The following is a 26713-nucleotide window of genomic DNA, read 5'->3' as shown; positions in this document are numbered from 1 at the left end:
GTGAGAGATGGAATGATATAAAAATTGATTTATAGTAGCTAAAGAATGAGCACAGAGGGTTCTTACTGTCACTGTGGAGCAATGGGTTTTAGACTGAGCTCAAATCTTTCACTACATCTTCATGACCTTGTTTGAGCACCACCCTGCTCCATTTCAGATACTTTAGTTGCTTCTGCAGCTAATTAGTGAAGTTTGTGGAGTGCTTTTTCAGATGACTTAATTTCAAGTTCCAAGGGAGCACAAATTGCAACTTAGTGTACATCTGCAATTTAGCATATGTTTATAATTTAGCATATACTTATATTTGTGCCAGACATACTATGCTAGGCCCTTGATATATGTTATTTTTATTTCTTACAACCAGAATATAAGGCGGGTAAGAAAATTTAACTTATTTGTCTTGGCCACAGCCTGTCTTGTTCCTCCAGATTTTGAGGTCTTTCCATTGTTCCATATTTTCTTTCTCTGTAAAACTTCTGGCTTCACTGAAGTGTGTTTTTTAAATGGCATTATAATTAGAAAATACATAATGGTATGTTTTGAGAACATATAAGGTTTATTTCATTGTTTGAATTTCACAGAATGTTTTAGACACTGGCTTATACACATATCGGACTAAAAATTTAGTTTTAAATGCTTAATCTTCGTACCTCCTTTGCTGCTGGGAATTACAGCATTTCTAATTAATGTAATTTTTTTCAGTAACAAAGTATTCCTGAATTTTTTCTGGTTTTAAAGCTAATGATCTTTTACTATATCAAATGAAAGCATTTCCTCTAAAGTCAGGAACAAGACAAGGGTGCCCACTCTTGCCACTGTTATTCAACATAGTTTTGGAAGTCCTAGCCACAACAATCAGAGAATAAAAAGAAATAAAGGGAATCCAAAATGGAAAAGAAGAAGCTAAACTATCACTGTTTGTAGATGACATGATACTATACATAGAAAATCCTAAAGATGCCACCAGAAAACTACTAGAGCTCATCAGTGAATTTGGTAAAGTTGCAGGATACAAAATTAATACACAGGAATCTCTTACATTCCTATACATCAACAATGAAATATCAGAAAGAGAAAGTAAGGAAACAATCCCATTCACCACTGCAACAGAAAGAATAAAATACCTAGGAATAAACCTACCTAAGGAGGCAAAAGAGCTGTACACAGAAAACAATAAGAAACTGATGAAAGAAATCAAAGACAAACAGATGGAGAGAGATACCACATTCATGGATTGCAAGAATCAATATTGTGAAAATGACTATACTACCCAAACCAATCTACAGATTCAATGCAATCCCTATCAAATTACCAATGGCATTTTTCACAGAACCAGAATAAAAAGTTTTACAGTTTGTGTGGAAACACAAAAGATCTTGAATAGCAAAATTAATCTTGAGAAAAACAAAACAGAGCTGGAGGAATCAGGCTCCTTGATTTCAGACTATTCTACAGGGCTATAGTAATCAAGAAAGTATGGTACTGGCACAAGAACAGAAATATGGATCAATGGAAGAGGAGAGAAAGCCCAGAGATAAACCCATGCACCTATTGTCACCTAATCTATGACAGGAGGCCAGACTATACAATGGAACAAAGACAGCCTCTTCAATAAGTGGTGCTGGGAAAACTGGACGGCTACATGTAAAAGAATAAATTAGAACACTCCCTAACACCACACACAAAAATAAACTCCAAATGGATTAAAGACCTAAATGTAAGGCCAGACACTATAAAACTCCTAGAGGAAAACATAGGCAGAATACTCTAGCCACCTCCTAGAGTAATAAGAATAAAAACAAAAATAAATAAATGGGACCTAATTAAACTTAAAAGCTTTTACACAGCAAAGGAAACCATAAATAAGATGAAAAGACAACCCTCAGAATGGGAGAACATATTTGCAAATGAAGGAACTAACAAAGGATTAATCTCCAAAATATACCAACAGTTCATGCAGCTCAGTATCAAAAAAAACAACGCAATCAAAAAATGGGCAGAAGACCTTAATAGACATTTCTCCAAAGAAGACATACAGATGGCCAACAAACAGATGAAAAAATGCTCAACATCACTAATTATTGGAGAAATGCTAATCAAAACTACAATGAGATATCACCTCACACTGGTCAGAATGGCCATTATCACAAAATCTATAAACAATAAATGCAGGGGAGGGAGTGAAGAAAAGGGAATGCTCTTGCACTGTTGGTGGGAATGTAAATTGATACAGCCACTGTGGAGAACAGTATGGAGGTTCCTTAAAAAAACTAAAAATAGACGTAACAGGTGACCCAGCAATCCCACTACTGGGCATATACCCAGAGAAAACCATAATTCAAAAAGGCACATACAGCCCAATATTCCTTGCAGCACTATTTACAATAGCCAGACGTGGAAACAACCTAAATGTCCACCAACAGAGGAAGGATAAAGATGTGGTACATATATACAATGGAATATTAGCCATCAAAAGGAATGAAATTGAGTCATTTGTAGAGACATGGATGGACCTAGAGACCATCATACAGAGTGAAGTAAGTCAAAGAGAAAAACCAGTGTTCTCTATTAATGCATATATGTGGAATCTGAAAAAATTGGTACAGACGATCTTATTTACGAAGCAGAAATAGAGACATAGACATAGAGAACAAACGTATGGATACCGAGGGGGGAAGAGGTGGTGGTGGAATGAATTGGGAGATTGGGATTGACATATATACACTATCAATACTATGTATAAAATAGATAAGTAATGAGAACCTACTGTATAGGGCAAGGAACTCTACTCAATGCTCTGTGGTGATCTAAATGGGAAGGAAATCCAAAAAAGAGGGAATATATATATATGTATAGCTGATTCACTGCTGTACAGTAGAAACTAATACAACATTGTAAAGCAACTATATGCCTATAAAAATTAGAGAAAATAACAATTAAAAAAAGAAATTTGGCTTTACTCTCTTACTAGTACATCAGGTTTACATGCGGCCTATTAAGAAATTTGAACAATTTAGATTAAATTAAAAGTTAATTGACCCTTGAATGTTAGCAGTGCCTCAATTTTCTTCATCTGGTGAACTTTCTTCACTTAGACTGAAGAGCAGAGATTTTTTTACATGCTACCCAGAGATAAATAACTCACAACAGCTGTGTCCCTTGCCTCTCCAATTCTTTTTGGACTCTTCCCCCAATGGTAGCCATTGGTGGCTCTTTTATGTCACTTCCTCTCTCACAAGCCATCACTCTAGTTTTATGATCTCTTCTTTCCTTTAGTTGCCTGAATATATGTAATCAGTAAGTCTGGCTCTTTCTCGTCACTGTTCCCTCTACCCATTTCTCTGATCAGCACAAATAAGGCCAGGAACCAAGTGGTCTAAACACAGGCTCCTCTTTAGAAGAGAGGCCTGTGACCACATTCCCTTTTACAACCCATCATAAAACAAAACATCCATGGCCAAAGCATCAGGTATTTCTTTTCTGCTAGAAATTATAGAATTCACTATTTGTATAATTTACTTTTATAACAAGACTTAAGCAACTTTAATGTTGATGAGAACAGAATCACTTATTCCAAACCCTATGTGTCAATTTGATATGATTTTTTTTAAATGTATTTAACGTTGGAATCTACTATGGAGATTCAAAAGTCTTCAGTTTATCATATAATAGTGTATAATTTAAATACTCATAATGATTTAAAATCATGAATTTTCTAAAACCAAAATTATAAATGATTTTTAAATAACACTTTCCCTTTCTCATTAGCTAAGAAATCTTCGAAACAAACTTTTCATAAAAGAAACTTCATTGCAAGAGATGAAGAGTGAGCTAGAAAGTTACAAAGAAAATAATGTGCAACAGTCATTCCAGATAATGTCCCTGAAAGATGATATCAAGGACCTAGAGGAACTTATTGCTTCTCTAACCAGAATTAAATCTTTGAAAAACATCAATATTCACAGTCTTGAAAGAGGCAACTGGGATCTAACTGAAAGAATTATAGAACTAGAAAAACTTCTAAGGTAGGGAATTTTCTAGAATTTTCTAGTTTGTTTTCAAAAATGTCACTTGTCATAAGCTTGCAAGTGGTATATGAACTTCATAATCCTGATTGATCACAGAATTTAAATCTAACAGAATTTCACATACCTGACTCAAAATTATATCTTTAAAAAATATTTTTTACTGAGATATAATTTCCATTTCATTATAATTCACCCTTTCGCAGTATACAATTAAATAATTTTTAGTATAGTCACAAGGTTGTACAAGCATCACTATTGTCTAATTCCAGAACGTTTTCATCAACCCCTAAAGATACCCCGTGTCTGCTAGGAGTTACTACTTATTCCACTCTCTCCAGTCTCTGACAATCAGCAATCTACTGTCTTTCTCTAGGGACTTGCCTTTTCTGGACATTTCATATGAATGAAATAATACATACAATATACAGCCTCTGACTTCTTTCATTTAGCACAATGATTTCAAGATTCATCAATTTTTAGCATGAATTAGTACTTCATTTTTTATGGCTGAATAATATTCCATCATAACGGTACACCACATTTTGCTTTCCATTCATCTGTTGATGAACATTGGGTTGTTTCCTTTGCAGGGGACTTTATGAATAAGCTGCTATGAACATTCTTGTATGAGCTTTTATATAACTGTAAGTTTTATTTCTCTTAGGTATATGCCTTAGGAGTAGAATTGCTGGGTCATACAGTAACTCTGTGTTTAACTTTTTGAGGTTACTTCTGAGCAACTTCCAGGCGGTTTTCCAAAAGTTTTTAATTTTGATGAAGTTTATCTTTTTTTTTTTTGTCATGTGTGTCTTTTGTGTTGTATCAAAGAAGCCATTTCCTAATCCAGTATCACAAAGATTCACATGTATGTTTTCTTTTAATAGTTATTGTTTTAGTACTTAAATTTTTGTCTTTGATTCATTTTGACTAATATTTTAAAAATTTATTTTATTGAAGTATAGTTGATTTACAATGTTGTGTTAATTTTTGCTGCACAGCAAACTGATTGTTTTATATATATATATATATATATTCTTTTTCATGTTCTTTTCCATTGTGGTTTATCACAGAATATTGAATATAGTTCCCCTGTGCCATACAGTAGGGCCTTGTTTATCCATTCTGTATATAATAGTTTGCATCTGCTAATCAAATACTCCCAATCCATTCCTCTCCCACACTCCATTCTCTTGGCAACCACAAGTCTGTTCTCTATGTCTGAGTCTGTTTCTGTTTTATAGATAAGTTCATTTGTGTCATATTTTAGATTCCACATATAAGTGATATTGCATGGTATTTGATTTTCTCTTTCTGACTTACCTCACTTAGTATAATAATCTCTAGGTCCATTCATGTTGCTACAAATGGCATTATTTCATTCTTTTTTATGGCTGAGTGCGTGTATCTTTTTAAATATAGTTTTGCCCAGATATGTGCCCAGGAGTGGGATTGCTGGATCACATGGTAGTTCTATTTTTAGTTTTTTGAGGAAACTCCATACTGTTTTTCATAGTGGCTGCACCAATTTACATTCCCACCAACAGTGTAGGAGGGTTCCCTTTTCTCCACACCCTCTCCAGCATTTGTTATTTGTAGACTTTTTTTTTAAACTTTTTATTGGAGATGAATATACATAAAACAGTCTTTCATATCTTAAGTGTAAAACCTAATGAATTGTTGACTTTTTAATGATGGCCATTCTGACCTTGTGGTGGCCTTCTTACCTCATTGTAATTTTGATTTCATTTCTCTAATAATTAGTGATGTTGAACATCTTTTCATGTGCTTTTTGGCCATCTGTATGTCTTCTTTGGAGAAATGTCTATTTAGGTCTTCTGCTCATTTTTAGACTGGGTTGTTTGTTTCTTTGTTGTTGAGTTGTATAAACTGTTTGTATATTTTGGAATTTAAGCCCTTGTTGGTCTCATTGTTTGCAAATATTTTCTCCCCTTCTGTAGGTTTTCTTTTTGTTTTGTTTATGGTTTCCTTTGCTGTGCAAAAGCTTATAAGTGTGATTAGGTCCCATTTGTTCATTTTTCCTTTTATTTTTATTGCCGTGGGAGACAACAAAGAAAACATTGGTACAATTTACGCATTTCGACTAATTTTTCTATATGGTGTTAGGGGGTCCAAATTCATTCTTCCTTTTTTAAAATTTTTATTGGAGTATAGTTGATTTACAATGCTGTATTACTTTTTGCTGTACATCAAAATGAGTCAGTTATACATATACGTATATCCACTCTTTTTTAGATTATTTTCCCATATAGGTCATTACAGAGTATTGAGCAGAGTTCCCTGTACTATATAGTAGGTCCTTATTAGTTATCTATTTTATATATAGTAGTCACATTTATTCTTTTTCATATGAAGATCCGCTTGTTGTCCCAGCACCACTTGTAAAGATTATTCTTTCTCCCATTGAGTTGTCTTGACAGTCTTGCAAAAAAAATCAGTTCACCATAAATGTATACCTTTAATTCTGGATTCTCAATTCTATTCTATTGGTCTATATGTCTATCCTTATGCCAGTACCCCACTGTCCTAATTACTGTAGCTTTGTAGTAAGTTTTGAAGCGTGAGTCCTCAAACTTTTTCTTTTTTTTTTCCAAGACTGTTTTGGCTACTCTGGGTACCTTACTTTTCTATATGAATTTTAAGATTGGTTTGCTGGTTTCGTAAAAAAAGGGAGCTGGTATTTTTATAGGGATTGTGTTGAATCTGTAGATCAATTTGGGGAGTACTGCCATATTAATATTGTCTTCCATCCATGAATATGGGGCATCTTTCCATTTATTTAGGTCTTGTTTAATTTCTTTCAACAATATTTTGCATTTTAGTGAATGTCACATTTCTTTTGTTAAATTTGTTTCTAAGTATTTTATTCTTTTTTATGCATTGGATATAGAACTGTTTCCTTAATTTTATTTTTGGATTGTTCATTTTCAGAGAATAGAAATATAGTTGATTTTTGTGTATTGATCTTGTGTCTGGCTAATCTTGCTGAACTTGCTTATTAGCTCCTATAGTCTCTCTCTCTCTCTCTCTGTGTGTGTGTGTGTGTGTGTGTATTCCTTAGAATTTTCTCTATAGAAGACGTTATCTGCAAAGAGATTTACTTCTTCCTTTCTATTTATTTATTTATTGAAGTAGAGTTGATGTACAATGTTGCATTAGTTTCAGGTGTACAGCAAAGTGAGATATATATATATATATATATATATACTTTTTCAGATTCTTTTCCATTATAGGTCATTACAAGATATTGAATATAGTTCCCTGTGCTATACAGTAGGTCCTTGTTTATCTATTTTATATACAGTAGTGTGCATCAGTTAATCCCAAACTCATAATTAATCCCCCCTCCTCCCCGTTTGGTAACCATAAGTTTGTTTTCTATGTTGTGAGTCTATTTCTGTTTTTTAAATAAGTTCATTTGTATCACTTTTTTTTATATTTCACATATAAGCAGTACCATATGGTACTTATCTTTCTCTTTCTGACTTACTTTACTTAGTATGATAATCTCTAGGTCCATCCATGCTGCTGCAAATGGCATTATTTCATTCTTTTTTATGGCTGAGTACTATTCCATTGTATATATATATATATACACCACATCTTTTTTATCCATTCATCTGTTGATGGACATTTAGGCTGTTTCCATGTCCTGGCTATTGTAAATAGTGCTGCCATGAACTTTGGGGTGCATGTATCTCTTCAAATTAGAATTGTCATCTTTTCCAGACATATGCCCAGGAGTGAGATTGCTGGATCATATGGTAACTCTATTTTTAGTTGTTTTGTTTTTTTTTTAATAATGTAAAGCTTCTTTTTTTTCTTTTCAATTAATTAATTTATTTGTTGGCTGTGTTGGGTCTTTGTTGCTGTGCATGGGGTTTCTTTATTTGGGTGAGTGGGGGCTACCCTTCGTTGTGGTGCGCGGGCTCCTCATTGCTGTGGCTTCTCTTGTTGCGGAGCATGGGCTCTAGGTGCATGGGCATCAGTTGTTGAAGCACATGGGCTCAACAGTTGTGGCTCACGGGCTCTAGAGCACAGGCTCAATAGTGGCGCATGGGCTTAGTTGCTCCGCGGCATGTGGGATCTTCCTGGAGCAGGGATCGAACCTGTGTCCCCTGCATTGGCAGGTGGATTCTTAACCACTGCGCCACCTAGGAAGCCCTATTTTTAGTTTTTAAAGGAACCTCCATACTGTTCTCCACAGTGGCTGCACAATTTACATTCCCACAAACAGTGTAGGAGAGTTCCTTTTTCTCAACACCCTCTCCAGCATTTATTATTTATAGACTTTTTGATGATGTCCCTTCTGACCTGTGAGAGGTGATACCTCATTGTAATTTTGGTTTGTATTTCTCTAATAATTAGAGATATTGAGCATCTTTTCATGTGCCTTTTGGCCATCTGTGTGTCTTCTTTGGAGAAATGTCTATTTATGTCTTCTGCCCATTTTTGGATTGGGTTTTTTGTCTTTTTGATATTGAGCTATATGAGCTGTTTGTATATTTTGGAAATTAAACTCTAGTTGGTCACTTCATTTGCAAATACTTTCTCCTAGTCTATAGTTTGTCTTTTCATTTTGTTTATGGTTTCCTTCGCTGTGCAAAAGTTTTTTTTTAAATAAATTTATTTATTTATTTTATTGGCTGTGTTGGGTCTTTTTTGCTGTGCACAGGCTTTCTTTTTAGTTGTGGTGAGTGGGGGCTACTCTTCGTTGTGATGCGCAGGCTTCTTATTGCTGTGGCTTCTCTTGTTGCGGAGCATGGGCTCTAGGTGCATGGGCATCAGTTGTTGAAGCACATGGGCTCAGTAGTTGTGGCTCACGGGCTCCAAAGCACAGGCTCAGTAGTTTTGGCGCACGGGCTTAGTTGCTCTGCGGCATGTGGGATCTTCCTGGAGCAGGGATTGAACCGTGTCCCCTGCCTTGGCAGGCGGATTCTCAACCACTGCACCACCTAGGAAGCCCCTGTGCAAAAGTTTTTAAGTTTAATTGAGTACTATTTGTTTATTTTTGCTTTTATTTCCTTTACTGTAGGAGATGGGTCCAAAAAATTATTGCTGTGATTTATGACAAAGTGTTCTGCCTATGTTTTCCTCTAGGAGTTTTATACTATCCGGTGTTATATTTAGGTCCTTAATCCATTTCTATTTAGAGTTTATTTTTATATATGGTATTAGAGGATGTTCTAATTTCATTCTTTTACCTGTAGCTGTCCAGTTTTCCCTGCACCACTTGTTGAAAAGACTTTTTTCTCTCCATTGTATATTCTTGCCTCCTTTGTAGTAGATTAGTAGACCATAAGAGGGCATGGGTTTATTTCTGGGCTTGCTGTCCTATTCCATTGATCTATGTGTCTCTTTTTGTGCTAGTACCATACTATTTTGTTTACTATAGCTTTGTAGTATAGTCTGAAATCAGGGCACATGTTTCCTCCAGCCTTGTTCTTCTTTCTCAAAATTGTTTTGGCTATTCAGGGTCTTTTGTGTTTCCATACAAATTTTAAAATTTCTTGTTCTTGTTCTGTGAAAAATGCTGTTGGTAATTCATAGAGATTGCATTGAATCTGTGGATTGCCTTGGGTAGTATGCTCATTTTAATAATATTAATTCTTTCAGTCCAAGAACATGGTATATCTTTCCATCTGTTGTGTCTTCTTCGATTTCTTTCATCAGCATCTTATAGTTTTGGGTAGGTTTATTCCTAGGCACTATTTTCTTTTTGATGTGATGGTAATGGGATGTTTTCCTAATTTCTCTTTCTGATAGTTTATTTAGTGTATAGAAACAGAACAGATTTCTTTACATAAGTTTTTTATCTTACATCTTTACCAGATTCATGATGAGCTCTAGTAGTTTTCTGGTGGTGTCTTTAGTGTCTATGTATAATATCATGTCACCTGCAAACAGTGACAGTTTTATTTCTTCCTTTCCAATTTGGATTCCTTTTATTTCTTTTTCTTCTCTGATTTCTGTGGGTAGGACTTCCAAACATATGTTGAATAAAAGTGGCAAGAGTGGAATGCTTTCAGCTTTTTATCATTGAGTATGATGTGTGTAGCTGTGGGTTTTGTCATATATGGCCTTTATTATGTTGAGGTATTACTTCTTCTTTTACAATCTGGATGCTTTTAAGTATTTTTCTTGTCTATTGCCTGACTCAAACTTCCAGTGCAATATTGAATGGAAGTCATGAGAAACAGACATCCTTTTTTCGTTCTTGATCTTAGGGTGGGGTTTCAGTCTTTCACCATTAAGTACGATATTGGCTATGGGTATTTTGTAGATGCCCTTTATCAGGTAGAGGGAATTCCCTTCTACGTTTGTTGAGTGGTTTTTTGTCTTTGTTTTTAAGGACTCTTATTGAGATATAATTGACATACAATAAACTGCATATATTTAAAGCATACAATTTGATTTTTTTTTCTTATTAGTAATGTATATATGGCAATCCCAATCTCTCAGCTCATCCCCCCCACCGCCCCACCCTGCTTTCCCCACTTGGTGTCCATATGCTTGTTCTCTACATCTGTGTCTCTATTTCTGCCTTGATAACTGGTTGATCTTTACCATTTTTCTATATTCCACATATATGCATTAATATACGATATTTGTTTTTCTCTTTCTGACTTACTTCACTCCATATGACAGTCTCTAGGTCCATCCACATCTCTACAAGTGTCCCAATTTTGTTCCTTTTTATGGCTGAGTAATATTCCATTGCATATATGTACCACATCTTCTTTATCCATTCATCTGTTGATGGACATTTAGGTTGCTTCCATGTCCTGGCTATTGTAAATAGTGCTGCAATGAACATTGGGGTGCATGTGTCTTTTTGAATTATGGTTTTCTCTGGGTATATGCCCAGTAGTGGGATTGCTGGGTCATATGGTAGTTCTATTTTTAGTTTTTCAAAAAACCTCCATACTGTTCTCCACAGTGGCTGTATCAATTTACATTCCCACCAACACTGCAAGAGTGTTCCCTTTTCTCCACACCCTCTCCAGCATTTATTGTTTGTAGATTTTCTGATGATGCCCATTCTAACTTGTGTGAGGTGATACCTATTGTAGTTTTGATTTGCATTTCTCTAATAATTAGTGATGTTGAGCAGCTTTTCATGTGCCTCTTGGCTATCCATATGTCTTCTTTGGAGAAATGCCTATTTAGATCTTCTGCTCATTTTTTGATTGGGTTGTTTATTTTTTTGATATTGAGCTGCATGAACTATTTATATATTTTGGAGATTAATCCTTTGTTAGTTGCTTCATTTGCACATAGGTTCTCCCATTCTGAGGGTTGTCTTTTCATCTTGTTTATGGTTTCCTTTGCTGTGCAAAAGCTTTGAAGTTTCATTAGGTCCCACTTATTTAATTTTGTTTTTATTTCCATTACTCTAGGAGGTGGGTCAAAAAAGATCTTGCTGTGATTTTTGTCAAAGAGTGTTCTTCCTGTGTTTTCCTCTAGGAGTTTTATAGTGTCTGGCCTTACATTTAGGTCTTTAATCCATTTTGAGTTTATTTTTGTATATGGTGTTAGGCAATGTTCTAATTTCATTCTTTTACTTGTAGCTGTCCAGTCTTCCCAGCACCACTTATTGAAGACTGTCTTTTCTCCATTGTATATCCTTGCCTCCTTTGTCATAGATTAGTTGACCATAGTTTATCTCTGAGCTCTCTATCCTGTTCCATTGATCTATATTTCTGTTTTTGTGCCAGTACCAGATTGTCTTGATTACTGTAGCTTTGTAGTACAGTCTGAAGTCAGGGAGTCTGATTCCTCCAGCTCCATTTTTTTCCCTCAAGATTGCTTTGGCTATTTGGGGTCTTTTGTGTCTCCATACAAATTTTAGGATTTTTTGTTCTAGTTCTGTAAAAAATGCCATTGGTAATTTGATAGGGATTGCATTGAATCTGTAGATTGCTTTGGGTAGTATAGTCATTTTGAGTATTAAGTGTTTTTTTAATCATTAAAATGTGGTGGGTTTTGTCAAATGCTTTTTCTGCATTTATTGGAATGAATGTGTGGTTTTGACCTTTATACAATGTGTTGTTCTTGGACCCGTGATTACTTAATTGGTATACAGACAGAGGAGATATTTGATCAAGTGCCCTTGGTTGACAGGAGAAACAAAGTCATTAACTTTCCCTCTTACAATAAGATTAATACTTAAGCAAGTCATACAATATGAAGAGCTATTGTATTCAGATGTGAATGTGTATTCAGATGTGTAACCTGTTTCTATTCTATATTAGTTAATATGTATTGCCTCCACTAATAGGTTGAAGTTGCTTCTGGGTCTTGCATTTCCAGAATCTCTTTAAAAAAGAAAATATATAGGATCTTGAAACTAAGTAATGAAACAAACATTTACTCAGGCTGAGAAATTATCGAAATCAAAGGCTAGCAAGAGGGACAGTAGGATATCCTTTTATTCTCATTGTGCGGTGTATGAAAAAGAAGACTGACAGTGTTCAAATGAAGAACTGTTGAAAAGTAATTCATCATCCAAATAATTATCTTCTCAGTGATAAACTACCACCTGAAGTTGGTCTATAGTTAACTCCTAACAGCTGACCTAGCATCGCAGACTCTTCAACACAATTTTTAATACGGCTATAGAGCAAGTCACTTTGGACTTTCTGTTTTGTTTTTGGTGCCAAGAAGAAAGGTGGCTATATGACATACCATACAATTTTTTTTTTCATCTTTATGTTCATGTTGAGGAGGGAGAGAAATGGAAGCTGCTCCTATAGAGCGAACTCTAGAGGAGATTTGGGACAAAGGATTATTCTTAGGCTGTATCCGGTCCCCAGACCATTTAGCTGTCTTTTTGCATTTAGTGCAGTTGGGAATAAATTTTCAGACACAGAACTTTTTGCTTTTGTTCTAGTGGTTACTGAAAGAGGTATGTTGAAATCTCCAATTATGATTGTGGATTTGTGTCTCTCGATTTTAGTTCAAATTTTGCTTTATATACTTTGAAACTATTTGCATTCTTATATAGGATGTCTATATCTTTCTGTTGAATTGTCACTTTTGTTATTATAAAATGTCCCATTTATTTATTTATTTTTGGCCTTGCTGCACAGCCTGTGGGATCTCAGTTTCCCGATAGGGACTGAACCTGGGGCACAGCAAGTGAAAGCCCAGAATTCTAACCGGTAGGCCACCAGGGAACTCCCCTATACTCAGTTCTTTAAAGTGTACATAGCTACACAGCTATGTACTTTAACATAGCTACACCATTAATGTTTTGTTATTGTTCTCATGGTATATCTTTTTCCATTTTTTCATTTGCATGTTTTATGTCCTCAAATTTAAAATATATATCTCTTGCAAAATACTTAGCATTAGTTGGTTTTCAAAAAATCTAATTTGATACTCTTTTCTCTTAATTGAAAGGTTTAGACCATGTGTCTCTAATTACTGAAATTGTTAATATAAATCTACCATATTGTTATTTGTTTGATTTCCCCATCTGTTCTCTGTTTTTTTATTACTTCTTCACCACTTTCTTCTAGTTTAATTAAGTTTTTATTATTGTATTTTTCTCCTGTGTGATCTTTTTAATATCTTTAAAATTATCATTTAGTTTTCACCTTAGACCTTGTGATCACAATGGATATTTTTTTTTTTGATATAATGTATTGGTCTTTATTGGAAAGAAACATGCTCCTCTCGCACACCTGAGGGCAGAAAGCAAAGACAGGTTCTCAGCAGGATGGGGGACAGAGAACCCGGACTGAGGCCGGTCAGCGGTGGCCCCCTCCCCCACACAATGGATATTTAAATTACTGAAGTCTAGATTAGTGCTTTTATGTTATCTCAAAATAAAAACCTTATGACAGGGACTTCCCTGGCAGTCCAGTGGTTAAGTATCTGCCTTCCAGGGCTTCCCTGGTGGCACAGTGGTTAAGAATCCACCTGTCAATGCAGGGGAGATGGGTTTGAGCCCTGGTCCGGGAAGATCCCACATGTTGAGGAGCTACTAAGCCCATGTGCCACAACTGCTGAGCCTGCGCTCTAGAGCCTGTGAGCCACATCTACTGAAGCCCGCATGCCTAGAGCCCGTGTTCCACAACAAGAGAAGTCACTGCAATGAGAAACCCCTACACCACAATGAAGAGCAGCACCCGCTCACCCGCTTGCCATAACTAGACAAAGCTCACGCAGCAACGAAGACCCCACACAGCCAAAAAGTAAATTAATTAAGTAATTAATTAAAAAAAAAAGAATCTGCCTTCCAGGGACTTCCCTGGTTGCACAGTGGTTAAGAATCTCCCTGCCAGTGCAGGGGACATGGGTTCAATCCCTACTCTGGGAAGATCCCGCATGCTGCGGAGCAAGTAAATCCATGCGCCACAACTACTGAGCCTGCACTTCAGAGCCTGCGAACCACAACTACTGAGCCCACATGCTGCAACTACTGAAGCCCAAGTGCCTAGAGCCCGTGCTCTGCAACAAGAGAAGCCACCTCACTGAGAAGCACATGCACTGCAATGAAGAGTAGCCCCTGCTCACCACAACTAGAGAAAAACCTGCACACAGCAATGAAGACCCAATGTAGCCAATAAGTAAATAAATAAATATTAAAAAAAAAAAAAAAAGAATTTGCCTTCCAATGCAGGGGACACAGGTTTGATCCCTGGTCAGGGAAGTAAGATTCCACAAGCTTCAGGGCAACTAAGCCCAGGCACTGCAACTACTGAGCCTACACACCACAACTAGAGAGAACCGCATGCGCCACAACAAGGAGCCCACATGCCACAGCAGAGGATCCCGCATGCCACAATGAAGATCCTGTGCGCCACAACTAAGACCCAATGCAGCCAGAAAAAAACCCCAAAAAACAAAAACCTTAGGACAGTTTAACTCCATTTACACATCTTCTGCTCTTGTACTATTATTATGATATATTTTATTTTTCTAAATGTTATGAATCTCATAAGATATTATTTTTTATTAATTTCTTTTTTAAAATATTTATTTATTTATTTGGCTGTGCTAAGTCAGTTGCGGCATGCAGGATCTTCACTGCAGAGTGCAGGATCTTTTTAGTTGCGGCATGTGGGATCTAGTTCCCTGACCAGGGATCAAACCTGTGTCCCCTGCATTGGCCACTTAAACACTGCACCACCAGGGAAGTCCATCCTGTGTACTTTAGATCATCTCTAGATTACTTATAACGCCTAATACTATGTAAATGCTATGTTAAGTGGTGGCTGGTGTGAGGCAAATTTAAGTTTTGCTTTTTGGAACTTTCTGAAAAAAATCGTTTTGAATATTTTCAATCCATGTCTGGTTGAATCCATGGATGTGGAACCCGCGAATACAGAGCCCCTCTGTACTTGTACCCATGTGGAACCTCCTGATCATTACAATATTACCAAGGTAACAGAGAAATACTCATACTCAAATTTCCTCTTGAAAAGGATGGTTTCAAAATTGACCCTCCCCAGGGGAACTACTATAGGACTTAACACTGCATTGTTGTTCTCTCCATTTCTCTACCATTTCTTGTCTCTCCTTAGAAATAGTTGGGTAACTGCACAGCTCTTTTCATAAGAAATACATTTTTAAAATTAATTAATTTATTTATTTAATTTGTTGCTGTGCAAGGGCTTTCTTTAGTTGTGGTGAGTGGGGGCTACTCTCTGTTGTGGTGCACGGGCTCCTCATTTCCGTGGCTTCTCTTGTTGTGGAGCATGGGCTCTAGGTACATGGACTTCAGTAGTTGCAGCACATGGGCTCAGTAGTTGTGGCTCATGGGCTCTAAAGCGCAGGCTCAATTGTTGTGGCGCACAGGCTTAGTTGCTCTGCGGCATGTGGGATCTTCCTGGAGCAGGGATCGAACCTAGATCCCCTGCACTGGCAGGCAGATTCTTAACCACTGTGCCATCTAGGAAGCCCCAAGAAATACATTTTTATTTGATACAAATATTTAATATACTTTAAATGGGGTATATTTCTTTTTATTATCTTAATTGAATTTTTAAAAATAAATTATTTATTTATTTATTTTATTTATTGGCTGTGTTGGGTCTTTGTTGCTGCACATGGGCTTTCTCTAGTTGTAGAGAGCGGGGGCTACTCTTCGTTGCGGTATGTGGGCTTCTCATTGGGGTGGCCTCTCTTGTTGCAGAGCATGGGCTCAAGGCATGTGGCCTTCAGTAGTTGTGGCATGTGGGCTCAATAGTTGTGGCTCATGGGCTTTAGACCGCAGGCTCAGTAGTTGTGGTTCACTGGCTTAGTTGCTCCGCGGCAGATGGGATCTTCCCAGAACAGGGCTCGAAAACTTGTCCCCTGCATTGGCAGGCAGATTCTCAACCACTGCACCACCAGGGAAGTTCCTATCTTAACTGAAGTTTGAAAATGGGTTTCATGATATTGTTACCTACCAATATCTCACACAGAGTACATCTGATTGAAAGAAAAAAAGCAGAGCTAAAAGCAGAACTTTTGGAGAAAAAGTTCGCAGCTGCTAACAGATTCACCCCTTGTATGAGTATGAAGGAACAAGAAGATTCCTTGGATAGTTTCAAGATGAAGGTGAGAACAAATTTTGATTGATTTTTGAAGGAACAGGATTTTTATTACCTTGTGTTACTCTAGGAGATAACTGGCAAATGTTGAGTGGTTTGTTGGTCCTCTTCTTATGGAAGATAAAAGGAAGCAGTACAGCATGGCTGACTGGAAGAGTTTCTGAGGTATGGAGAGAAAGTGCAAGGCCTGAAGGTCTCTGTGATACTAAAGAAAAGGTTAGAGGGAATGAAGCTCTGAGAAAACTGGGAGGAGGTGGTGGTTAAAAAGTGAAATATTCAAGTTTTAAATTTCTGGTTATGGGTTAGTTCCTGCTGCTGACAAAATCTGGGTTTTGGGATTTGGGGGTAAGGACTGAACAGGGGTGTAGATGAAAGTCATTGAAACCGAAGCACAGGAATCACAAAATTAAATTGGTGGATCATCTATACTGGGCATTGAAATCTAGAATTATGGCATGAGTTGGGTTTAGGAGGAAGAGGTTAGCCTGGTCCCTAGTAGATAGCAATTCATCGGGTGAATGGAAGTTTTATGGAAGAATGTTGGAGGAAAATGGGAGATGGGCTACTGTCAAGGAAGTGATAAAACTTTATTTTGAAATCCGTAGGCTGTAACTGCATATTATATATTCTGGATGCAAAATAAGGTCCCTCATGATCCAATTAATGTGAGGAGTTCCACTTAAAAAAATTCAGCAACTGCTTTCAGAGTTTAAAGTAATTTCAATTTTGAATCACCTCTTTGAAGTAATTCACAGTAACACTTTACATGTTTTTCACTTCTCTGCCTAATGTCACATCTCTGAAAAAATCTCCCACACCAGAGTCTGTGTAGCTCTGACTTTTTCTTCCACTGCTCTTTTATTCTACCTCTTTTTTTCTGGGCCTTTAGTGAGACAAACCCATCCTTACTTCAACAACTCTAGCTCCCCTTCTGTTTCCCAGTTTCACATGACAAAAAGCCCAGAAACTAAGCTTGTTTATTCAGTTTTCAGAATTGAAGGTGGCAAGAAGGCGAAAAGAAGACTAGAATTTATAAAGGCAGAATCCTCCTGGGAGAGGTGGGAGAAAGGAGAAATACAAACATTATCTTTTTCCTGTTTACAATGGAAGCACAAGGGAAAGGTGTTTAGAAGGGAAAGGTTGGGGGAAGGAAATGTGACTTATTTATGCTTTTACATTGTTAAAGTTATTACTACTAAATGATGCTCTATAATCATAATTTTTTATGAAAATATCCATTTCCCTGACAACTCTTCACTTAATAGTCTTAGCGTTCATTGATGATCCTTGCCTGAATCAGATATTTTGTTAGGAGAAGACAAATGCTGAGTTTTAAAATTCTATCATTCGTTCTACATTTATTAGCTCAAAATATTCTGTGAACAGTTCCTCCGTAAACTGGAGCAGTTTGATTAGCTGCTTCTCTAAGCTAAATTTCCTATGTTCTCAAAATAGTTCTTCCATAACATCATTTTTTTTTTGGCCCTTCCCACCTGCCCCCCATAATGTTTTGGGTTTTTTTTCCCCATAATGTTTTAATACCTCTGGATGTTCTAATTTACTCTTTTCAGTGTGTTCTTGTCTCTCTTATGACTCTTAAGTCTTTATTTCTATTGGGAGCCTTTTCTCCTGAAGTTTTGTATTATGACTATACTTATATTTCAAAAGGAGGGAAATAGATGTCTTCATATTAAATTCTATATGGGAAGTTTAACATGTGTGTCAGTATATTTAGGATAAAGATGAAGATATCCTGGCCAAGAACTTTGAAAGAGACAATATTTTTCACTCTGAAGGACCAAAAGATGGGCAGAAAGTTTGGGATAAATGTCAACAAGATTCGATCCATAAGGAAAAACAAATACCTGAGTTAGACAGACCTCCATATTCATTCAGCTGGGAAACTAGAACTGCACGATCCCACTATCAGAAATTCCTCAGTCAGTTGTCTACTCTTCCCAGCAACAGTGTCAAATCCACACCAGCCACGGAGGAAGCTGTGAAAGAGAGCATTCAGGAGACTGGTGCAAAAGAGCAATCTTGGAAGTCCGTAAGTGTATTGACAGATGGGTTACTCTTTCAAACTAGTTTTAAGATGTGGATTTTCATGTTAGCCAATTTAGTAAACTGTGGCTCTAATTTTTTTTTATTACTACAGTGATAAAAGGGAAGAGGATAAAAAGAATAGAAGACAGTCTCAGAGACCTCAGTGATAACATTAAGTGCACCAACATTCGAATTATAGGCATCCCAGAAGAAGAAGAAAACAAGAAAGGGTCTGAGAAAATATTTCAAGAGCTTATAGTGGGAAACTTCCCCTACATGGGAAAGGAAATAATTAACCAAGTCCAAGAAGCACAGAGAGTCCCATACAGAATAAACCCAAGGAGAAATACACCAAGACACATATTAATCAAACTAACGACAATTAAACACAAAGAAAAAATATTAGAAGCAGCAAGAGAAAAGCAACAAACAACACATAAGGGAAAACCCATAAGGATAACAGCTGACCTTTCTACAAAAACTCTGCAGGCCAGAAGGGAATGGCAGGATATACTGAAAGTCCTGAAAGAGAGAAACCTACAGCCAAGAATACTCTACCCAGCAAGAATCTCATTCAGATTCAATGGAGAAATCAAAAGCTTTCCAGACAAGCAAAAGTTAAGAGAATTCAGCACCACCAAACCAGCCTTACAACAAGTGCCAAAGGAACTTCTCTAAGTAGGAAACACAAGAAAAGGAAAACACCTACAAATACAAACCCAAAACAATTCAGAAAATGGTAATTGGAACACACATGTCAATAATCACTTTAAATGTAAATGGATTAAATGCTCCAACCAAAAGACACAGACTGGCTGAATGGATACAAAAACAAGACCCTTCTATATGCTGCCTACAAGAAACCCACTTCAGACCAAGGGATACATATAGACTGAAAGTGAAGGGATGGAAAAAGATATTCCATGCAAATGGAAGTCAAAAGAAAGCTGGAGTAGCAATACTCATATCAGATAAATTAGACTTGAAAGTAAAGACTATAAAAAGAGACAAGGAAGGACACTCCATAATGATCAAGGGATCCATTCAAGAAGAACATATCACAATGGTAAATATCTATGCCCCCAATATAGGAGCACCTCAATACATAAGGCAAATGCTAACAGCTATAAAAGGGGACATCGACAGGAACACAATAATAGTGGGAGACTTGAACACCCCACTTACATCAATGGACAGATCATCCAAACAGAAAATAAATAAAGACACACAAGCTTTAAATGACACATTAGACTGTCTCGACTTAATTGATATTTATAGGACATTCCATCCAAAAACGACAGACTACACTTTCTTCTCAAGTGCACACGGAACATTTTCCAGGATAGATCACATCTTGGGTCACAAATCAAACCTCAGCAAATTCAAGAAAATTGAAATCATATCAAGCATCTTCTCAGACCACAATACCATGAGACTAGATATCAATTACAGGAAAAAAACTGCAAAAAATGCAAACCAATGGAGGCTGAACAATTCACTCTTAAACAACCAAGAAATCACTAAAGAAATCAAAGAGGAAATAAAAAAATATCTAGAAACAAACGACAATGAAAACACAACAACCCAAAACCTATGGGACGCAGCAAAAGCAGTTCTAAGAGGGAAGTTTATAGCAATACAGTCCTACCTTAAGAAACAAGAAAAATATTGAATAAACAACCTAACCTTACACCTGAAACAACTAGAGAAAGAAGAACAAAGAAACCCCAAAGTGAGCAGAAGGAAAGAAATCATAAAGATCAGAGCAGAAATAAATGAAAAAGAAAGGAAGGAAGCCATAGCAAAAATTAATAAAACTAAAAGCTTGTTCTTTGAGAAGATTAACAAAATTGATAAACCATTAGCCAGACTCATCAAGAAAAAAAGGGAGAAGATGCAAATCAACAGAATTAGAAATGAAAAAGGAGAAGTAACAACGGACACCTCAGAAATACAAAACATCATGAGAGACTACTACAAGCAACTCTATGCCAATCAATTGGATAACCTGGAAGAAATGGATACATTCTTAGAAAAATACAGTCTTCCAAGACTGAACCAGGAAGAAATAGAAACCATGAACAGACCAATCACAAGTAGGGAAATTGAGGCAGTGATTAAAAATCTCCCAACACACAAAAGCCCAGGACCAGATGGGTTCACGGGTGAATTCTATCAAACATTTCGAGAAGAGTTAACACCTATCCTTCTCAAACTCTTCCAAAATATTGCAGAAGCCGGAACACTCCCAAACTCATTCTACGAGGCTACCATCACCCTGATACCAAAACCAGGCAAAGATGTCACAAAAAAAGAAAACTACAGACCAATATCACTGATGAATATAGATGCAAAAATCCTCAACAAAATACTAGCTAACAGACTCCAACAGCACATTAAAAAAATCATACACCGTGATCAAGTGGGGTTTATCCCTGGGATGCAAGGATTCTTCAATATACGCAAATCAATCAACGTGATACATCATATCAACAAATTGAAGGATAAAAACCATATGACCATCTCAATAGATGCAGGGAAAGCTTTTGACAAAGTTCAACATCCATTTATGATAAAAACTCTCCAGAAAATGGGCATAGAAGGAAATTACCTCAACATCATAAAAGCCATATATGAGAAACCAAAAGCCAACATCGTTCTCAATGGGGAAAACCTGGAAGAATTCCCTCTAAGAACAGGAACAAGACAAGGGTGTCCACTCCCACCATTACTATTCAACATAGTTTTGGAAGTTTTAGCCACAGCAATCAGAGAAGAAAAAGAAATAAAAGGCATCCAAATTGGAAAAGAAGAAGTAAAATTGTCACTCTTTGCAGATGACATGATATTATATATAGAGAACCCTAAAGACTCTACCAGAAAACTGCTAGCACTAATTGAGGAGTTTAGTAAAGTAGCAGGATACAAAATTAATGCACAGAAATCTCTTGCATTCCTATACACTAACAACGGAAGAGCAGAAAGAAATTAAGGAAACTCTCCCATTCACCATTGCAACAAAAAGAATCAAATACCTAGGAATAAACCTGCCTAAGGAGGCAAAAGATCTGTATGCAGAAAACTTTAAGACATTGATGAAAGAAATCAAAGACGACACAAACAGATGGAGGGACATACCATGTTCCTGGATTGGAAGAATCAACATCGTGAAAATGTCTATACTACCCAAAGCAATTTACAGATTCAATGCAATCCCGATCAAATGACCAATGGCATTTTTCACAGAACTAGAGCAAGAAATCTTACGATTTGTATGGAAACGCAAAAGACCCCGAATAGCCAAAGCAATCTTGAGAAGGAAAAATGGAGTTGGTGGAATCAGGCTTCCTGACTTCAAACTATACTACAAGGCCATAGTGATCAAGACAGTATGGTACTGGCACAAAAACAGAAAGGAAGATCAATGGAACAGAATAGAGAACTCAGAAGTAAGCCCAAACCCATATGGGCACCTTATCTTTGACAAAGGAGGCACGAATATACAATGGAAAAAAGACAGCCTCTTCAATAAGTGATGCTGGGAAAATTGGACAGCAACATGTAAAAGAATGAAATTAGAACACTTCCTAACACCATACACAAAAAGAAACTCCAAATGGATTAAAGACCTACATGTAAGGCCAGACACTATCAAACTCCTAGAGGAAAACATAGGCAGAACACTCTAGGACATCCATCAAAGCAAGATCCTTTTTGACCCACCTCCTAGAATCATGGAAATAAAATCAAGAATAAACAAATGGGACCTCATGAAACTTAAAAGCTTTTGCACAGCGAAAGAAACCATAAACAAGACTAAAAGGCAACCCTCAGAATGGGAAAAAATACTTGCCTATGAAACAGCGGACAAGGGATTAACCTCCAAAATATACAAGCAGCTCATGAAGCTTAATACCAAAAAAGCAAATAACCCAATCCACAAATGGGCAGAAGACCTAAATCGACATTTCTCCAAAGAAGACATACAGATGGCCAACAAACACATGAAAAGATGCTCAACATCACTAATCATTAGAGAAATGCAAGTCAAAGCCACAATGAGGTATCACCTCACACCGGTCAGAATGACCATCATCAAAACATCTAGAAACAATAAATGTTGGAGAGGGTGTGGAGAAAAGGGAAGTCTCTTGCACTGTTGGTGGGACTTTAAGTTGGTATAGCCACTATGGAAAACAATTTGGAGGTTCCTTAAAAAACTACAAATAGAACTACCATATGATCCAGTAATCCCACTCCTGGGCATATACCCAAAGAAAACCATAATCCCAAAAGAAACTTGTACCATCATGTTTATTGCAGCACTATTTACAATAGCCAGGACATGGAAGCAACCTAAATGCCCATCAACAAATGAATGGATACAGAAGATGTGGCATATATATACAATGGAATATTACTCAGCTATAAAAAGGGATGAGATGGAGCTATATGCAATGAGGTGGATAAACCTAGAGTCTGCCATACAGAGTGAAGTAAGTCAGAAAGGGAAAGACAAATATTGTATGCTAACTCACATATACGGAATCTAAAAATGGTACTGATGAACTCAGTGACAAGAACAAGGACGCAGATACAGAGAATGGACTGGAGAACTCGAGGTTTGGGAGGGGGCGGGGGGTGAAGGGGAAGCTGAGACGAAGCGAGAGAGCAGCACAGACAAATATATACTACCAACTGTAAAATAGATAGTCAGTGGGAAGTTGTTGTATAACAAAGGGAGTCCAGCTCGAGGATGGAAGATGCCTTAGAGGACTGGGGTGGGGAGGGTGGGGGGCACTCGAGGTGGGGGGAGTCAAGGAAGGGAGGGAATACGGGAATATGTGTATAGAAACAGATGATTGAACTTGGTGTACCCCCCCAAAAAATAATAAATAAATAAAATTTAAAAAAAAAAAGGGAAGAGGATGTCCATTATCACAGTAGAGGTAGTATAATGTGTTAAAAACAGAGAGGCCTGGTATGAATCCCAGCTCTGCCATTACCTACTGTGCACTCTTGGGCAGGTTACATATGTTCTCTGTGCCTGTTTCATTTGTAAATTTTGGCAGGAGTTGGGGTGGGGTTGAGGGGTGTATAGTTCCTATCCCAGAGAATGGTTGTAAGGATCAAATGGATTAATACATGATAAATGCTTAGTACAGTTCCGGGTAAGCTCAATGTAAGCTAAAAATAGTGGTATGGTGAGGATAATGTTTCCATCATGACCAAACACTGGTAGGTTCAGTCAGTACAGTAAAATAAATTATCGAGTCAGTCATTTGTTTGGATTTACTGGCCAAGTCTATAAAAAGATGGATCCAGCAAGTTTAAGTCAATATATCTCCTTGTTATGTCCAAATCATTTTAGTAAAATTTCATGACTCTTCACCCTAAAATTCAAGTGAAAATAGGTATTGCTTAAATTTAATGTGCTAGTAAAACCCACTACACAGTAGTCTGTTTATTGTAGTTACAAATTTTTTACACTCTGCTCTCTTAAAATTCATTATACAATTTTATTTCTCAGTACTCACTAAAATGTCTTATTTTTGTATATCAAACCTTTCTGTTTCTTTTTTAAAAACCAGCTTATACATGTCAAATCTTCTTAAACGTCTTCCCCATTCATCTATTTAGTAACTTAATGTTACTACAATGTCAGTATAAGTAGAACTTGCATATAGTTTTGAAAAATACAAACCATGGACCATCAGGATGTTTTATCTAATTTTTTTTTCCCCTACAGAGAGCTGAAGGCCTTCAGCAGGAAGTTCAGATGCTCACTAAGCAATTGGAGAAGCAGTGTCATCACTGTGAAGAGACTGCTGGAGAATCATCCGATAATGAGGAAAAGTATAAGGAACAAAAAAGACCCTTGAAACGTCTGAAAGGGAAAACTGCGATTAATGACCTTTTTCAACGGAGATTAGAGTTGGACACGAAGAAAGTAAGAATTTCCTGAAGTATAAGGCATTTCTTTGACAATTAAAATGATCATCTTTTATTATATTATGTAATGTTCAAAGCTGTTAATGCTATTTGCACCTTTTCAAAAAATAAATTTATTTATTTAATTTATTGGCTATGTTGGGTCTTGGCTGCTGTTCGAAGGTTTTCTCTAGTTGTAGCGAGCGGGTGCTACTCTTCATTGCAGTGTGGGGCTTCTCACTGTGGTGGCTTCTCTTGTTGTGGAGCATGGGCTCTAGGACATGCAGGCTCAGTAGTTGTGGTGTATCGGCTTAGTTCTCAGTAGTTGTGGTGCATGGGCTTAGTTGCTCTGCAGCATGCAGGATCTTCCTGGACCAGGGATCAAACCTGTGTCCCCTACATTGGCAGGCAGATTCTTAACCACTGCACCACCAGGGAAGTTGAAAAAATTTTTTGAATCCTTGCATGAATGACAGTGTCTTTTTTTTTTTTTTTTAACTTCAGGCTCAATTGATAGTTGGGTTCAGACTTTATTTTCACACAAACATTTGAGGGCATTACTCCATTGTCTTCTAATTTCCAATGTGTTATTCAGAAAAATGGTGCCATTCTTATTCTTTTTTTTTTTTTTTTTGGGCACATGGGCTTAGTTGCTCCATGGCATGTGGGATCTTCCTGGAGCTGGGATTGAACCCGTGACCTCTGCATTGTCAGGTGGATTCTTAACCACTGCGCCACCTAGGAAGCCCCACCATCCTCATTCTTGTTCCTTAATATGTTACTTGTTTTATTTCTTTTAATGGATTAAGACATTTGTAATAACATTTTAAATAATGTTTTTCTTATAATAAAATTAATTTGTGTACATTAGTTCTGTATGTATCTCCTTCCTAATACTGTGTATTTTCACTTTCTCTTCCTTCTTTAACCAGGCTTGCCTGGAGTATCTGTTTTCTTTTTTGAAAGAACTTGTGGTTCTTTTCAATATATTTTATTAATTTTTAGTTTATATGTAATGAAAATATGTGGTATCTTTATTAAATCTGCACCTCTTCTCTCTCTCTTTTTTTTTTCCCGGTAGTAACTTTATAAAGTACAGAATAGTAGAAAGAATACAATTAAAATAACCAGTAATTCTACCACTTTGAAATAACCAGTGTAAACATATATTTTCCTATGACTATTTTCCTTGAATATTTTAACATAATTGAGATAGGCATATTTTTTCTTTGTTCTGCTTCTTTCATTTAACTATATCATTAGCATTTTCTGTTAGTAAATATTTTTGAAAACTTTATAAGAAATGTATAATCAATCACATGTAATTTATTTCATTATTTTTTTGACATTTGCATTGTTTTTATTTCTTCATGTTATGAATAATGTTGTAGAGAATATCTTTGTACTTGATTCTTTATCAAAATATTTTTTCATTATAATACATCCTTAGAAAAGTTGAATTAATCTCTGCTATTATCTGCTGTTTATAACATTGTCTACTTAACTGTACCCTCATTAGCATTAAGCCATCACTTTTATTGTCATATTTTATTTTCTGGATTATTTTAATGATGCCTATTTATGGTGAAAACTATTCTGCTTATATAAGAATTAAGTCTACAATTTATCAGCCTAGAGTAGATCTGATATGCTAGTGTAGAACACCATCTTAAAGCATAACTTCTTTATTTCAATACTATTGATTTCTGTAAAGGAAAACTCCTGGACTAAGATTTCCCAGATGGATGAGCATGGCAAAACATTCAAGCGGCTAGAGAAAGATAATAAGCAAGAAACATTATTGAATATTCAGCAGAATTTGCAGGTTGTTACAACTCAAAGATTAGAGGAGAAAATTCAGAAACTTCAGAAACAGCTTAGTGACTTGAAATTGTCAAATAAAAATATGAAAACTCAGCTGACAAGAGTAAATGTCCTTAAAGTAAGTAAAGGAAATGAGGCTTTCAAAAATTCACTTAAGCTTTGGTCTATTATAATTTTTGCTGCATGTTTCTCATTGAACTTTAAAAATTAATATTAAAATTATTTTACATACATACAAAAGAATATGTGTAATATTAAAGCATATAGAGTAATCAAATTAGATGCCACAAATCTACCACTCATGTTAAGAATCAGAGTATT

The 26713-nt window shown here is 36.4% G+C and overlaps 1 protein-coding gene across 1 annotated transcript in view; it reads left to right on the top strand.

The window, feature by feature from the left end:
- LOC130851968 (coiled-coil domain-containing protein 170-like) overlaps positions 1–26713 on the top strand; it is a 59611-nt gene that overhangs the window by 29640 nt on the left and 3258 nt on the right. The window contains exons 3-7 of the mRNA XM_057732620.1: positions 3769–4025; positions 16463–16598; positions 18327–18641; positions 24387–24587; positions 26283–26510. Coding sequence (XP_057588603.1) covers positions 3769–4025; positions 16463–16598; positions 18327–18641; positions 24387–24587; positions 26283–26510 — 1137 coding nt within the window. The remainder of the gene's footprint in view (positions 1–3768; positions 4026–16462; positions 16599–18326; positions 18642–24386; positions 24588–26282; positions 26511–26713) is intronic.

Source organism: Hippopotamus amphibius, chromosome 4, assembly GCF_030028045.1.
Source record: "Hippopotamus amphibius kiboko isolate mHipAmp2 chromosome 4, mHipAmp2.hap2, whole genome shotgun sequence".
NCBI lineage: Eukaryota > Metazoa > Chordata > Mammalia > Artiodactyla > Hippopotamidae > Hippopotamus > Hippopotamus amphibius.
The sequence above is the reverse complement of the archived record's forward strand: the minus strand, read 5'-3'. Positions and strand labels throughout refer to the sequence as shown.